General features: G+C 35.9%; 1 protein-coding gene across 5 annotated transcripts in view; it reads right to left on the bottom strand.

Moving 5' to 3' along the window:
* The window catches only part of LOC150093725 (anoctamin-5-like), a 276,581-nt gene that overhangs the window by 106,128 nt on the left and 155,411 nt on the right, over nucleotides 1–15,042 (bottom strand). For all 5 annotated transcript variants that reach the window (XM_090413123.1, XM_090413120.1, XM_090413121.1 and 2 more), the window contains 2 exons: nucleotides 9,362–9,433; nucleotides 9,170–9,247 (listed from right to left, as the gene is read on the bottom strand). In XM_090413123.1, coding sequence (XP_090269249.1) covers nucleotides 9,170–9,247; nucleotides 9,362–9,433 — 150 coding nt within the window. The remainder of the gene's footprint in view (nucleotides 1–9,169; nucleotides 9,248–9,361; nucleotides 9,434–15,042) is intronic.

Genomic DNA, 15,042 nt, shown 5'->3' with positions numbered 1-15,042 from the left:
TCAGCAAATAGCTGTTTGTTACCTGTCAAATCCTTCCTAATGTCATTAATGTACAGATTGAATAACAGTATCAAGGAATGATTCTTACAGTACACCACTGGTTACCTTAAATTTTGCACACTCTTATTTCCCCATATACCACTTTTTTGATATCTGTCAGTCAGCCATCCTCTTATCCATACTAATATTTTATAATCCAAATTCCTATCCTCCAATTTATGCAACAGTCTTCCATGCTGTATTCTGTCAAAAGTCTTAGCACAATCCAAAAGTATCACAGCGTATTATTCATTCCCTTTGTCTAACTCAACGGTAACATTATTACAGAATCTGTAATACATATATATATATATACGTCTCCAGGATGGAGCACCCAACACATAGAGTAAGTAACACTTCACGGTACAATGTATTATAGGTTTGCTGTTGTGAGTTATGTTCCTTTTTTAAGCCTTTTCTTTAACACTATTTTTATCATTTTTTATATCAATTAAAGAGATGAGAAGATAAAGAAATCTATAGATCATCATTCCCATGTGTGGGCAAGTGATCAAGAAGAAGTGTTCGTATTTTTTTTTTTAACCAACTGCAAGTTACAGCCCTTAGGGAAACTGTGCAGGAAATGATGGTTCCAGAGCACAGTGGTAGAAGGTATGAAAGAGAAGGATGAGATGGTCTGGTGTATTTGAAGGCTGAACAGTATATAGATGTCAGCCAGCAGCCACTTCTGTGTTTATGGATTTGAAGGAAAGTGGAGTAATGGTGTCAGCCAGTTCAACACCCATGAAAACAGAAGAAGCACAAGCAGAAATGCTATATATATTTAGGAAGTAACTGGTAAGTCCATGAAAGAATGATCACCAATTAACCAAACCACATTCTTCTGGAGAGTGAACATTTTTAGAGAGACTTTTAGTGCACCATCCCATATGTGAGAACAATACTCTGAAGGTAGAATAGATTTGAGAGTTATACGGTGCAAGGACTGTATAATTGTAGAGGTGAGAAATAATACAGAAACATATGTGGTGCAAGGACTGTATAATTGTAGAGGTGAGAAATAATACAGAAACATATGTAAGTGGTTTGTTTCTTTCAGTTGCATGGTGATTAGCATTCGTTTTTTTTTTTTTGTTTTTTTTTTAAATTATGGAGAAAATTACTGTGTTATAGTAAAAAATTTCAGGTTCATATAAACCAAAATAATCACCTGACATTTTGACCTTCACATTACTGTCATCATCATCAGGAGTATACACATAATAGACAAAGAAACAAGCTACACTCCAATACACAATCACACTAATTTGGTCAACCATTAACAGTATTGGCCTGACCTCTGGGAGAGAAAAAATTACCAAATCAACTAAGGATAAGAGACCAGTGTATTATGTCTGTTAATTGCATGTGTTATTCTCACTAGTTTGCTTGCAGGATAAAAAACCTGAGTTTCCAGATAGAAAACTTTTCCCTCACTCTGCATCAGACTAGGTAACTCTCCTTCAGGTGAAAAGCTCTTATATGGGTAATTCACATCCAACATGAGATTTGAATCCAAGTCTCTACAGCCCAAAGTATAGAATCGGGGGGGGGGGGGGTTGCACTTAGCTGTTGGATTCCTCTTGTTTAATTTGGTGGGATTGTAGAAACACTTCAAGTCAATCATTCTTTATGTTTTTTAATTTCATCAGTGATCAACATACTGGTAAATAGCTACTATATTTTTTTTTATCCTATTCTTTGCTTCAAAAAGCAATATTGTGAAAAAATGTCTGCTCTAAAGCAGTTCTTTATATTTTCATTCTGTTGTCATTACAAAGTAATATTAAGTCAATCAATTCTGGCACTGGTGCTTGCTATTACTATGCAGATCAGCAATAAGCACTCATTATTTGCTATTTTTAGGAATATATTCACCTGCAATCTTTTGGCTCAGTACTTCAAGGATGCAAGTTAATACATATCAACTAAAGAGATCTTTCCTCAGCAACTGCCTGCATCATGTACAAATGTAAGACTATTCATTATATAGTAAAATACAGTTAGCTCCTCTACAAAGAAGGCTATTATATTACCATTTTTCTTCCTTACAGAATTCATTCAAACACTTCAACTTGATTTTAAGCTTTTTTTTAACCTCTCCCCACAGTATTTGTTAATCCAGTTTGCCAGGCTAGTTGGTTAATCATAATTCTCAGTCTATTTTATGTTATACAGTAGTTTTATACTGTCACGGAATAAATGCTATATAATTTTATCTCAAATGCGCAGTTATTTTTTCTGTTATTCAACACAGCTTCTTCACAATTTCAATATATATATATATATATATATATATATATATATATATATATATATATATATATATATTATAATTACCATTTCCATACTTACTTACTTTCTTGTGTGTGTGTGTGTGTGTGTGTGTGTGTGTGTGTGTTTGTCAACCTAAGAGTTTGCAAAACCTATAACAAAACAGCATCTTGTGTGGATACAAATTTTATTTGCAAAGATTCATTCCCAAGTTAATTTACAGTGTGCACAAGTCATTTATGTGATCAAATGATCACAGAAGTGACTCACAAAAACTAAAAGAAACTAAACAGAACTGTACAGATCATGTAAACCAAATGACAAATACCTGATTCCCCAAATAAATATATAAAATTATTAAATAAAAGGGGAAGATTGGGCAGACTTCAGATTAGCAAAAGAGACCAGAAAAGATCTATATCTACGAGGGCTGTTCAATAAGTAATAACAGTAATTTTACTGTCGTGAAACCACTCATCACAATATTAATTTCTGTGGAATAAAGAAATGTTGCTGTCTGATGTGCCAGAGTGTCACGTGACTAAACGCAAGCTTGTTTCGGTGTGCTAAGAGCCGCAACCCGTTGTCGAAATGGAGGCGTCCTTGGAACAGCGTTATGTGATTACATTTTGTGTGCATTTGCAAAAATCGGCATCAGACACTTTTAACATGATACGTGAAGCTTTCCACGATGAAGCAATGTCGAGGGCAAGTGTTTTTCGCTGGCATAAAGCTTTTAAGGAAGGAAGGCAAAATGTGGAAGATCTTGAACATGAGAGAAGACCTTCAACGTCCATCACAGAGACAATGATCAACACAGCAGCGATTATCATCAAGAAGGATTGCAGAATTACAGTACGCCAGCTGCATGTTGTCCTGAATATTTCTGTGGGAAGCGTTCACTCAATCATGACTGAACATTTGGGACTGAAACGTGTTTGCGCCTGATAGATTCACAAACTCTTGACACCGGAGCAAATGCAGCATCGAGTAGACGTGTGCACAGAATGGAAAGAAAGACTGGAACAAGAAGGCGACAACTTCTTAAAATGCATCATTACAGCAGGTGAAGCTTGGTTGTATCACTATGACCCTACAATGAAACAACAAACAGTGAATGGAAGCATCCGTCTTCGCCTACCCCCAAGAAAGCAAAAACTGTAAAATCGGCTGGTAAAGTTATGACCATAATGTTTTTTGACTACGAAGGCATTGTTTACCAACATGCTGTAGAACTGGGAATACTGTAAATGGCTCATACTATGCGGATGTTTTACGGACAATGGTATAGCACGTCAAAAGGAAGCATCCATTGCTGAAGAATGGCTTCTTATTGCACCACGATAATGCAAGGCTACATATTGCTGGTTGTGTAGTGGATGTTTAGCAGAAGAACAACATAGATATCCTACCACAACCTCCATACAGTCCTGATCTCGCACCGTGCGATTTCCTCAGCTCAAGAAACCACTAAGAGGCTACCATTTCGAAAGCAACAAATCATGTGTAAAAGCTGCGGAGGCAGTTTTGAAAGAAGTCTCAAAAAACGGACTTTCACATGTGTTTAAGAAGTACCCAACATTGGGACAAATGCATCGCATCTCATGGTAGTTACTTCGAAAAAGACCATGTAAATGATCATGATTAAAGGTAATCTGTTTTCTGTATAAATATAGTCTTATAACTTATTGAACAGCCTACGTATAACAGTGTTATGATGATGATTAGCTTTGCAGTCACAATTTTCTTCCAAACTGATATGTATTTGTCAGATCTACAATACTGTCACATCTTACATTTTGGTTATCTATGGCTCTACTAACTACATGAATTCACTCATGCTCACTTTGGGTCATTTCATTTTCCTGCCATCCTACATCAAACATTTGCATTTGTTTTGCTAACACATCCATGTCCTCAGAGAAGTGATATCAATTTTGGTATTAGTGGCAAAATGGATTTTGCTATTGATACCAATTATTCACTTCCCTAATATTCCTTAAAACACTCGTATTGATTGCCTCTCTAAGTCTTTGATCAATTTTATTCTAATCCAACTTTCAAGTCCATCAGTTAAAAGTGGTGTGAACAGTGTCTTATATATGGTTAATTTGGTGGTCTGGCTCATTTTTTTTCTTTCTCATATAAATGTGTCCAGATAGTGAGAGAGAGAGAAGAAATTTATTGATGTTCTTTTTGAATAAGTAGAGGTTGTAGTCCAGAATCACTGAGTTAGAATGCTATTCTAGAGAACAGCGAGGAAAAGAAGAAGAAGCAAGTTCAGTAGGTTTGCAGTTGGATTGTGAATGGAAGTTAAGAAGCTGCTGATCATGCTATTATAAAGTGAAGAAATGCCATTTTAGGAAAAGCATCCATGGAAGTATATGTAGAAACAAGGAGAAACAGATCCATCGATTAATTGAATGCCCATCTTCTGGAAAGGATTAAGAATTTTTAGGGAAACTTTCAGTGTACCATTCCAAATGCAAGGATAGCATTCCAGGTTGGGTACATTTGTGATTTATAGAGTTAGCGGCTGGATTAAGAGAAAGTAATGCCTTTTATGGAAAAGTATATCAACTGTTTGCCTTTTATAGAAAAGTATATCAACTGTTTTTTTGGAGGTTAAAGAGGCTATGAATATGATGTGTTTACCAAGAAAGGCTCAAGATAGTGTCAAATCTGAGAATAGATTCAATTTTTTCTAAGGATCTGGGTATTATTTAAGGTAAGGTTTGCCAGCCTAGTTGGTCAAGTGGATAGCGTGTCTCCTCTCCAATCAACAGGCTCCGAGTTAAATTCCCACTGTGAGCATTAAATGTTTATGAAGATCTTAGGCAATTACATATATAAAAAGGGAAATAAAACTGAATGTGAGAATTACAAAGGTATTTCCCTACTGAGCGTTCCTGGCAAGATCTATGCAGGTATACTTGAGAAACGGTTGAGAAGAATTGTGGAAGAAAAGCTTGGTGAAGAACAAGCTGGATTCAGGCCAAACAGAGGCTGTCAGGATCAGATCTTCACTTTACGACAAATAGTCGAGAAAGCATGGGAATATAACAAAGATCTGTATTTAAGCTTTGTCGATTTGGAAAAGGCATATGATAAGGTGCCAAGAGAGAAGCTATTCAATATGCTGCAGTTATATGGTGTCAATGGGGCATTATATCAAGCAATACTTAGTCTTTATTTGAGTTTTAAGTCAGCAGTTAGAATTGAAGGAAGTACAGGAAGATGGTTTAATGTTAAATCTGGTGTGAGACAAGGATGTACATGAAGGAAAGTGGTATTAAACCTGATCAAAATTGGAGATGTTAATGTCAGCTCTTTGCTTTATGCGGATGATGTTATACTTCTAAATAAATCCGCTACAAGTCTGCAAGATTCTCTGACTAAATTGAATAGCTGTTGTAATAGATATGGTATGAAGGTCAGCAATAAAAAGTCAAAACAATGAAAATAGGCAGAATCATTGAAAATGTCAACTGTGTTGTGAATGGAGAACCTGTGGAACAAATAAAACATTTCAGCTACTTAGGCACGATTTTTACTGAAGATGGTAAATTAAATATAGAAATAAACAACAGAATCAGCAAAGCTGGTATGGTGGGAAGTCAATTGAATAAATTCATATGGAATAAGAGAGAAATTAGTCGGAACACTAAATTAGCTGTATACAAGACAGTGTTCAAACCAGTTTTAACTTATGGATCTGAGAGCTGGGTCAGAAGTAAAACACTCGACCAAAGACTAGAGACCACAGATATGAGAGTCCTGAGAAAGATTAGAGGTGTGAACAGATGGCATCAATGGCAATATCATATTAAAAATGAGGATATTAGGAAAGAACTTGACATTGTCAGCATCCAGGAATGCATTAGCAGAGCTAATCTCAGGTAGTATGGTCACTTAAATAGAATGGGAGAGGAAAGATTAGCAAAACAAGTGTTCTCTGCTAGGTTGGCAGGAAAACGACCCAGAGGAAGACCAAGATATAGGTGGATTTATACGGTACAAAGTGCCTTAGACGATAGAAATATAAGATCTGATAATGTTGGAGTCTTGACAAGTAACAGACTGATTTGGAGGAAAATTGTAGATAGGTAGTAATGATGTAATTTTTTCATGTAGTACTGTCATATCCTGTACACCCCTTGAGGGTACATGGCAGGAATTTGATGATGATGATAACAGAAAAAAGGGAGGATGTGAATTGAGATCTTTTTTGCAAGAAGGAAGTCAAGACTATGTAGCGATGAAACTGAGTAGATCGCTGTTATCCCACAGAAAGATAGCATGGATTGATGAGTGGCTAACATATATGCTTTCCAACAACAAGATGTGGACATGGATGTTAGTAAAAATCTTTAGATGGTACATTATTTTTGTCACTTTGTGTGAGATGACATCCTGTTGGAGACCTGAAGCAGCTTAAAAAAGTAACATGTCTGATCTCTCTAAAGATGAATTCCCAGATTATCTAACCTTCAGCTTCCCATAAACATGTGATAGGTTTACATTTTGTGGATAACATTAAAGTACATATCATATAAAAAATTAGGTGAGTGCTGAAATACAACAAATCTTGAAACTTGGAATTCTTGAGTACTGCAAGATTTGTGAAAGAGGAAAGGAGTGTAATGTCAGCAAAACTATGAAAAAAGAACAGCTCTGAACTCTCCTGCACTGGGGGAAAAATCTGAAGAGTTATCCACCACAACCTGGTGAATTGTCAGGCCATAACAGGATGACAGTTCGTTGAACAATCTTCAATCAAAGAAAGAATAAATAAAAATCAGTTCAAAACCCAAAACTGTCTTGTATGCAAGACCATGTTCAAACCAATTTTAACTCGTGGATCTGAGTTAGAAATAAAGCACTTGATCAAAGACTGGAGACCACAGACATGAGAGTTCTAAGAAAGATTAAGAGAGTGGACAGATGGCAACAATAGCAGAATCATTAAAAATTATACTTGACGTTAGCATTCAGGAGGGTGTGAGCAGAACTAATCTGAGGTGGTATGGCCACTTCAACAGAATTTAAGAAAAAAAGTTTAGTAAAACTAGTGTTTTTTAGCAATGGAAGGAAAAAGACCCAGTGGTAGACCAAGATCTAGGGGGGCTGATACAGTAACAGTGCCTCAGAAAACCAAAATATAAGATCTGGCAATACTGCAGTCTTGAGAGATAAAATTACTTTCGAGGAAAATTATGGACAAGAAGTTAGTAATGATGTAACCTTCTCATGTACTATTATCATAATATCGTACACCAACTGAAAGTACATATCAGGAATCTGATGATGCAGATAAAAATTACTTCGGTGTACAGTGTATCCATAAGCTATGCACCATAAGAATGAATGTATGCTTGAATGTTTAATAGAAGAAAAAAAAATCAGTTTTATAATTAAAATAGCTTTATTAAAATTAAAGTTACTGCTGAATATTTCAACTTCTATGCTGAATTTATCATCAGGAGCAAAGTACAAGTAGACAAATATAGTAATTCTGAATAAGTAACATGTAGACACAGTTGAAAATATTTAATCAAGATAGATTAACAAACATTTTAATTGACGTATCTTGGATCATTGACAGCGCAAAACAGAAATAAAAAAAAAATTAAACAACAATGAAGATATATGGAGAATGGAATCTCTCCTTCTATGCAGTTCTGAGACAGCCAGGTAAAAAGTGATACCATTACAATCAATTGAAGAGTGAATGTGTGTGTGTGTGATTATATTAAAAGAAATTGAAGATATTAAACAATATATAATAAATTTTTTATTTTAAATTACATTATTAAACAATATAGTTCTTAATAATTTCCCAGATTTTTGGCATAGAGAATCCACTGTTAGGGTTGAGAATTTCGTCGATACCAAAGTACTTTGGAGCTTTCTTTAAAGAGATGCTCATATTTATGGGAACATCTATGTAGCAATTTCACATCATTCCAAAGGATCCCATTTTACTCAGATAATGATCCACGATATGTTAATCAAACTATGTATAATTAATCCAATCAGTGCTGCATTTTTACATAAATTATCTACTGTATATACTCGAATACAACTGGCATGTTTTTCCTCAAAATTAAAGTTAAAAAATCATTGTGCAATTTAAAGTTTATAATTAAATTCTCAGTATTCATTACAATTTTAATTGCTAACATAGAGCCTCTGCAACTCAGTCGGTATAGACAGATCTGTTTGGTCAGAAAGACCTGGGTTCGATTCTAGTCCAAGACGTGAGGAACCCTTATCTCGTCTCTTGCAACTAAAGGTGAGTTAGCCTGTCTCATACAGGGGTAGAGGGCTTTTTCATCCCTCAAAACAGGCAAACCAGCCCCATAAACACACACACACACACACACACACACACACACACACACACACACACACACACACACACACACACACACACATGAATTTAGTCATAAAATACATATACCTCATCCCTCATTAAGTGGGCTCAATTCATCTTAACAGACAGGGAAGAAAGGGGAAATCCCACATGAATGAATAAATAAATTGCTCACATTATTTATAAAATTAATGCATTTAAATTTTAATTATTAACATCATTTATACGATCGACCGCTCACCTTCATCATGCAATATATTTGAATCTTTAGCGACAATGCTGCTGTAATTAAATTAAAACAGTTTTATTATTGCTTGTCCTTTTATCATTTCAAATCATAAGATCACCACAATTTAAAAAAACTGCAAATGGGTATGTAATATTTATAGTTTTAATGATCACAACAGTTACTTTTATTTACTTAAGTATTTATAAGTGAAATACTGCCAAAATTTCAGCTGAAAAAAAAATATAACTTACCAATAATACTACAACAGACACAGACATTAATGTATACGGCAGTTTTTTCCGCCAGAATGGCACGTATGGTTCATACATCTGCAATGAAAATTAAATATTAAGTCAAATTTAAAATGTCAAAAACTTTGGAACATACAGTGCCAGCTGAACTACTGATGCAAAAGTCAATTATTACAGAAAAAACTAGCTTACTCTTGTTATAAAATTCAGCTTTTTCTTATTGACATGAGAGAGCTTTGCTAAATATTCTGGACGAGGATTTTCCTGAAATATGAATTAGATCAAAATCAAATTGGATTCATAAACTTTTTTATGTATAATAAATAGAAATAAATTTAAAATATAAGTATTAATATAGTTAAATCAGTAATATCCAACCTCTCTTGTACCTAATATAATAAACATTTCTCTACATAAGAGGTGGAATATTCTCAAAATATTCCACCTCTTATGTAGGGAAATGTGATAGTATTATACATGCTAGCATTAAAATGTTTCCTACAATTTTTCCAATAGTGTATAACTATAGGAAAAATTATGTATCTCATAATATGTATCTCATTATTTTATTAATAACAAAAAATGTTTACATAATCTCGATCATTAGAGATGTGATGACAAAGTGCACAAAACAAGTTTTTGCTGGAACAACGAAGCTAATAACTGATGCGTTGCAGAAAAGGAAAGACCAGACATCAATATTAGTGGTAGTTGTAAGCAGAAATGACTAAGTTGGGGGAAAAAAATGTTGATAGAGACTTGAGGAAGTTGTTGCAGCAGGTAAAGAAGAATAGTGTTGTTGGAAAAGTCATAGATGTGTTGACCAGATATGACAACAGTGAATAGAGAAGGAGAGCAGAGATAATGAATAGTAAGATGGCTGAGTTGTGTGAGGGAAAGGAGGGTCAATTTGTAAATCTGTGGAGTGAATTTGAAAGAAGATTGGACTGGTTTAAAGTTGATGGGTTACATTTGAATGGGAGTTTGGTGTTGGGCATTTAGAAGGGCTCTTGAGTCTGTTTTCAGACTCAAGAAGTTAATGTAGAAAATGATCAGTGTCTATTTGCAAAGGAGGAGAGAACAACTAAACGGATTGTACAACAGGAGGAAGATGGATATGATTATAAAGATTTGGTTGCAACAGCACAAGGTTGTGGAATGCATAAAGGTGAGGATGAGACAGGTAGGAATGGAAATCACAGTCAGGATAAAGGAAATGGGAATGCTATTGGTTTAATCTGTTATCCAAGTATTAGCAAACAAAGTTTGTGCCTGAAGTACTTTTAGAACTGGCGCAACTCTTGGTAAAGGTGGTGTAAGTGTTCTCATCACTTGCCTTGGTATCTCCCGTAATGCAAAGCACATCTCCTTGCGGACATGTATAATGCTATACATTAACGAAAGGGTCACTACCCAGATTGGTTTCGACCTTTATTGAGGTGCTGTTTAAGTAAAGACCTCTCTAAAAATTAGGCGGTCCCCCAGACCACTCCCTGCAAGTGACCAAAGGACCGTCCAACTCAGTGACAGGCTCACCCCACCACTAAGCAGTGCCATAATCTCAGCAGTGGACCCACTCAGAGACAGGCAAAAACCTACCCCCAAGCAGAGCCTTCCACATCTCAGGGAAAGCAACCATTTCTGCGTAAAAGCACATCAGTGGGAGCCAGACCACCCAGAGGCAGTGATACTAAGGTGGAAGTAATGGAGAAGTCATATTTACCTATACGAGTTGCCAAAGGGTGTCACACCCTATTATTAAATTAAAATTCTCTGAATTAGAGATATGTTTATGGAAATTTTTTCACTTGGCTATGCTACTAATTATGTACTTGGTTTAATCCATTATCCAAGTGTTAGCAAACCTCAATAAAGATCGAAACCAGTCTGAGTAGTGGCCTTTCCTGCGTAGCATTATACATGTCCACAAGGAGATGTGTTTTGCATTATAGGAGATACTAAGGCAAGTGATGAGAACTTATACGTTGGATAACGGATTAAGCCAAGTATATAATTAATAGCATAGCTAAGTGAAAAAAACTTCCATAAAGGAAACGGGAATGATCAGACCGAAGATAGAGAGGTGTGGTATAGCAGCTAGAATAGAGAATGTTGGTGCTAGTAGAATGGCCTCAAATACACAGGGATTGTTATGTTTGTACACAAATGTAAGGAATATTCATAAGAAGAGAGCTGAGTTTGATTGAGCACTGATTGAGTCAGTATGCTGAAAGATAACTGGAATAAGTGAAACTCGGCTGTCTGAGGAGGATGTGATGTTTGGAATAGAAATGAAAGGATATATAATTTTCCAGAATGATAGGATATGGAAAGAGGAGGGGAAGTGCTATTCATGATGGCAGAGGAATTATGTCCACAAAGTGCAGAAGTTGATACTACATGCACAGATTTTGAATCCGGGTAGTCTGAAGTTGAAATAACAGGCTAGTACTCGTATATCTGATAGAATGCTGTTAGGCCAGAGAATGTAGAGAATACTAACTGTGAAGTGTTTCGGCAGATTGGTTGGGCAGTGATCCTGATGGGAAACTTTAATTACAGGAATATAGAATGGAAGGAGGAGATAGTGTATGGGAACAAGGAGAGTGAGTTTGTGGAATTTCTGAGAGCAATTAGAAGCTTTAATGTTTTGGATTTGGCAATATCTTCACAAGATGTAGTTGTTAACAAGGTGTTGACACTGCCGCTGGTTGGTGAGAGTGACTATGAGTTACTTGTGTGGGGAATGGTGAAACAAGAATAGGTTACTGCCAAAAATGGATATGTGCGGATTATGGGAGGCTCTGTAGTTAGTTAGCATTAGTACGTTGAGTATATGAGCTGAGCAGAAAAGATATTGACAATACATGGAAATTCACAAGGCAGTATCTGACAAAAGTAACGTATAATTGAATACCAAGGGTTAAGCGAGTAAATAGTGAAATGGATGAACAGTGAAATCAAGCAAGTTGTGCTGGAAAAGAAAATGCTATGGAGGAGATACAAGACAGTTGGTGGCGATTGGATCCATGAAGAGTATAAAGTACAGGCTATAAAGGTGGCGAGCATGGTAAAAAAAAAGCAGTATGAGAGGTCATTGGCAGGGCAGGCCAAGGTTAATTGAAGGGAATTTTTCCACTATATGGCAAGCAAGAGAATAATTATGTCAGGTTGAAATGGAATAACAGTTGCAAAGGATATAGTGGAATTATTGAACAAGCACTTTATTAGCATATATCATACTAAATAAAATAAAAAAAATCATGCTAGTGTAAATGATGTGGTGCAATATATAGAAGGGAGGCAAGTATTAGGAGAATTGGAAGTGAAAGAATCAGATGTATATCAAATCAGAGGTACAGGTGTTGGATTAGAAGTTAATAAGCTGTGGGAATGGATGTCATATCTCACCACATATTCTTAAGGAATGTGCACCACAGTTGGCTATGCCCTTAATCTGGTTATTTAATGAAAATCTTGCAGTGGGTAAGGTTTCTAAGTGGAAAGAAGACAAAATAGTACCACTCCTCAAGCATAGATCTAAGAGAGGTCCTCAACTATAGACCAGTCTGTATAACTGCGGTTGTGGTCAAACTGTTGGAGAGATTGGTTAGGAAAATAGAATACAAAATTGGATCAATGGACATAGCATTCTTTATGATGGTGAGCATGGATCTGGAGAGGATAGGTCCTGTTTTAGCAATTTACTTGCATTTTATAAGGTAACAAGTGTGTTAAATAAGTGAGAATCATATACAGTGATATTCTTGGACTTTCCAAAAGTGTTTAATAGATTACCATATAATAAGTTGGTGTACAAGCTGCAGAGGATGGGAATAGATAGTATATTGGTTAGACAGATCTGAGACTGGCTCCCTGAATGGTACCATAAGGTTTTGTATGATGGAACAGCGTCTCCAAAAAGGAGGGTAACCAGTGGCATGCACCAGGGTTCTGTTCTTGGGCCCCTGCTGTTTAACTTGTTTGTAAATGATATATCATGTGGACTGACTGGGTATCTTCAGATGTTTGCTGATGATGCAAAGTTGGGAAGAATTACAAGTAGAACTGCTGATGCAGAATCCCTTCAGGAAGATTTGAGATTTTTTACTTGGATAAAGGAGTGTGGTTGTAATTTTAATATCAAGTTCAAGGTGTTGCATTTTGGAGTGCAGAAATATAAGGCTCTGCACCATATCGATTGTGCAGTAGTGCAGGAAGTAGATGAGATTAGAGATTTGGCAGTAATGGTTGACAGTTGACTGAAGTTCAGATGGTATATAGCTAGTGGTGCAAGGGCTGCACATCATAGTGCTGCTAGGGATAAGGAAGTGGTTGTACTACTGTATAAAGCACTGATCAGACCACACTTGGACTACTGCTCAAATCTGGTCACCTGGTTTTCAATGTGATGTGTAGACATTGAAGAGAATCAAAGGTGAATGACTAAGACAATAACAGGACTTTGGACTGCTGGCCATGGAGAGAGGTTGAAAAAATGTGGATTGCAGAGTTTGATGGATAGGAAGAAAAGAGGTGATATGACAGAAACATTTAAGTTAGTGAGAGGATTTTATTGGATTAATCCAGATGAGATTATAAAAAGTGGAGAAAAACCAGAGGTCATCCCTGGAAGTTATGTAAGATTGTGGTGAAGAGGGGGTGCGAGGAGTAGATTCTGTACATGGAGTATTGTCAGTGAATGGAACGCATTACCAGAATGTGTTGTTAATACAAGGATTGTTAAGGATTTTAAGACTCGGTAGGATAAATATTTGTTCAGTTGAATGAACACCCCCACGATGAGTCTGCCAACTCCATGGAGAGTGCAATAATAATAATAATTATTATCTTTACTCATTAAACATTGTTATATCATTATTACCGTTTTCAGCATTGTGTTATTGTAATTGCTAAAAACATTTGTTGTGTTCTAGGTTCAGAAAGAATTGTAGCCTATCATTATATTTTTAATCATGATGAAGTTATCCAATCTTTCCTTCAAAGTTAACATGAATTTCAGAAACAAAAAATTATAGGAGCCAGATTTGTGGAGAAAGAAAGGTGCAGAACAACAATTATGCTGTTGTCCGGCCTCGTTCAAACATACAGATGATGAGCTCTTCCACTACGAAACAAGGCTGAACAATTTTTCTGTTTGAAAAAGCATTTTATACAGACTTGATATTATTATGTTATATTCAAGCAATGACAATCAAGGAAAAGAAGGAGTAGCCATAGTATTCAATACAAAATACGAGGCTAATCTTCTTGAATGGCAGTCAGTCTCAAGTAGAGTAATGTGGGCAAATATGAGAATGGGGATCTGGACAATGAGACTTATTTGTACCTATGGTCCCACAGAAGGTTCTACTAAGGTAGAAGTGGAGGAATTTTTTGATGCTTTAGAAAAAGCAACTGACACAATGAAAAAGGAAAAGTTGGTCCTTCTTGGGGATCTAAATAGCAGAGTAGGAAATGATTGTGAGACATACAAAAATATTTTGGAAAAATTTGGAGAAAAGAGCAAAGCTAATAATAATGGCAAATATCTGTTGGATTTCTACTCAGGACATGGTGTTATTACTAACACCATGTTCCAACATAAAAATGTGCACAAACTCACATGGAGAGAAGAGGCAAGGAATAAGAAAAGTCTCATTGACTATGTTATTGTTCATAGTGACGTTTTCTCCCTGGTGCAGGACACCAGTGTACAGAGGATTTGAAATTGGAAGTGATCACTATTTAGTCTTGAGCAGGATAAAATTGAATTTCATATTGAAAAGAATAACATGTAAGAAAGTTTTAAAGCAAATAAAAGTTGAGCAGCTCTCAGATGTGAACTGTAGACTAAAATACACAAAGATTAT

The sequence above is a fragment of the Typopeltis vanoorti genome, chromosome 23, assembly GCF_054136105.1.
Source record: "Typopeltis vanoorti isolate ZY-2024b chromosome 23, IOZ_Tvanoo_1.0, whole genome shotgun sequence".
NCBI lineage: Eukaryota > Metazoa > Arthropoda > Arachnida > Uropygi > Thelyphonidae > Typopeltis > Typopeltis vanoorti.
The sequence above is the reverse complement of the archived record's forward strand: the minus strand, read 5'-3'. Positions and strand labels throughout refer to the sequence as shown.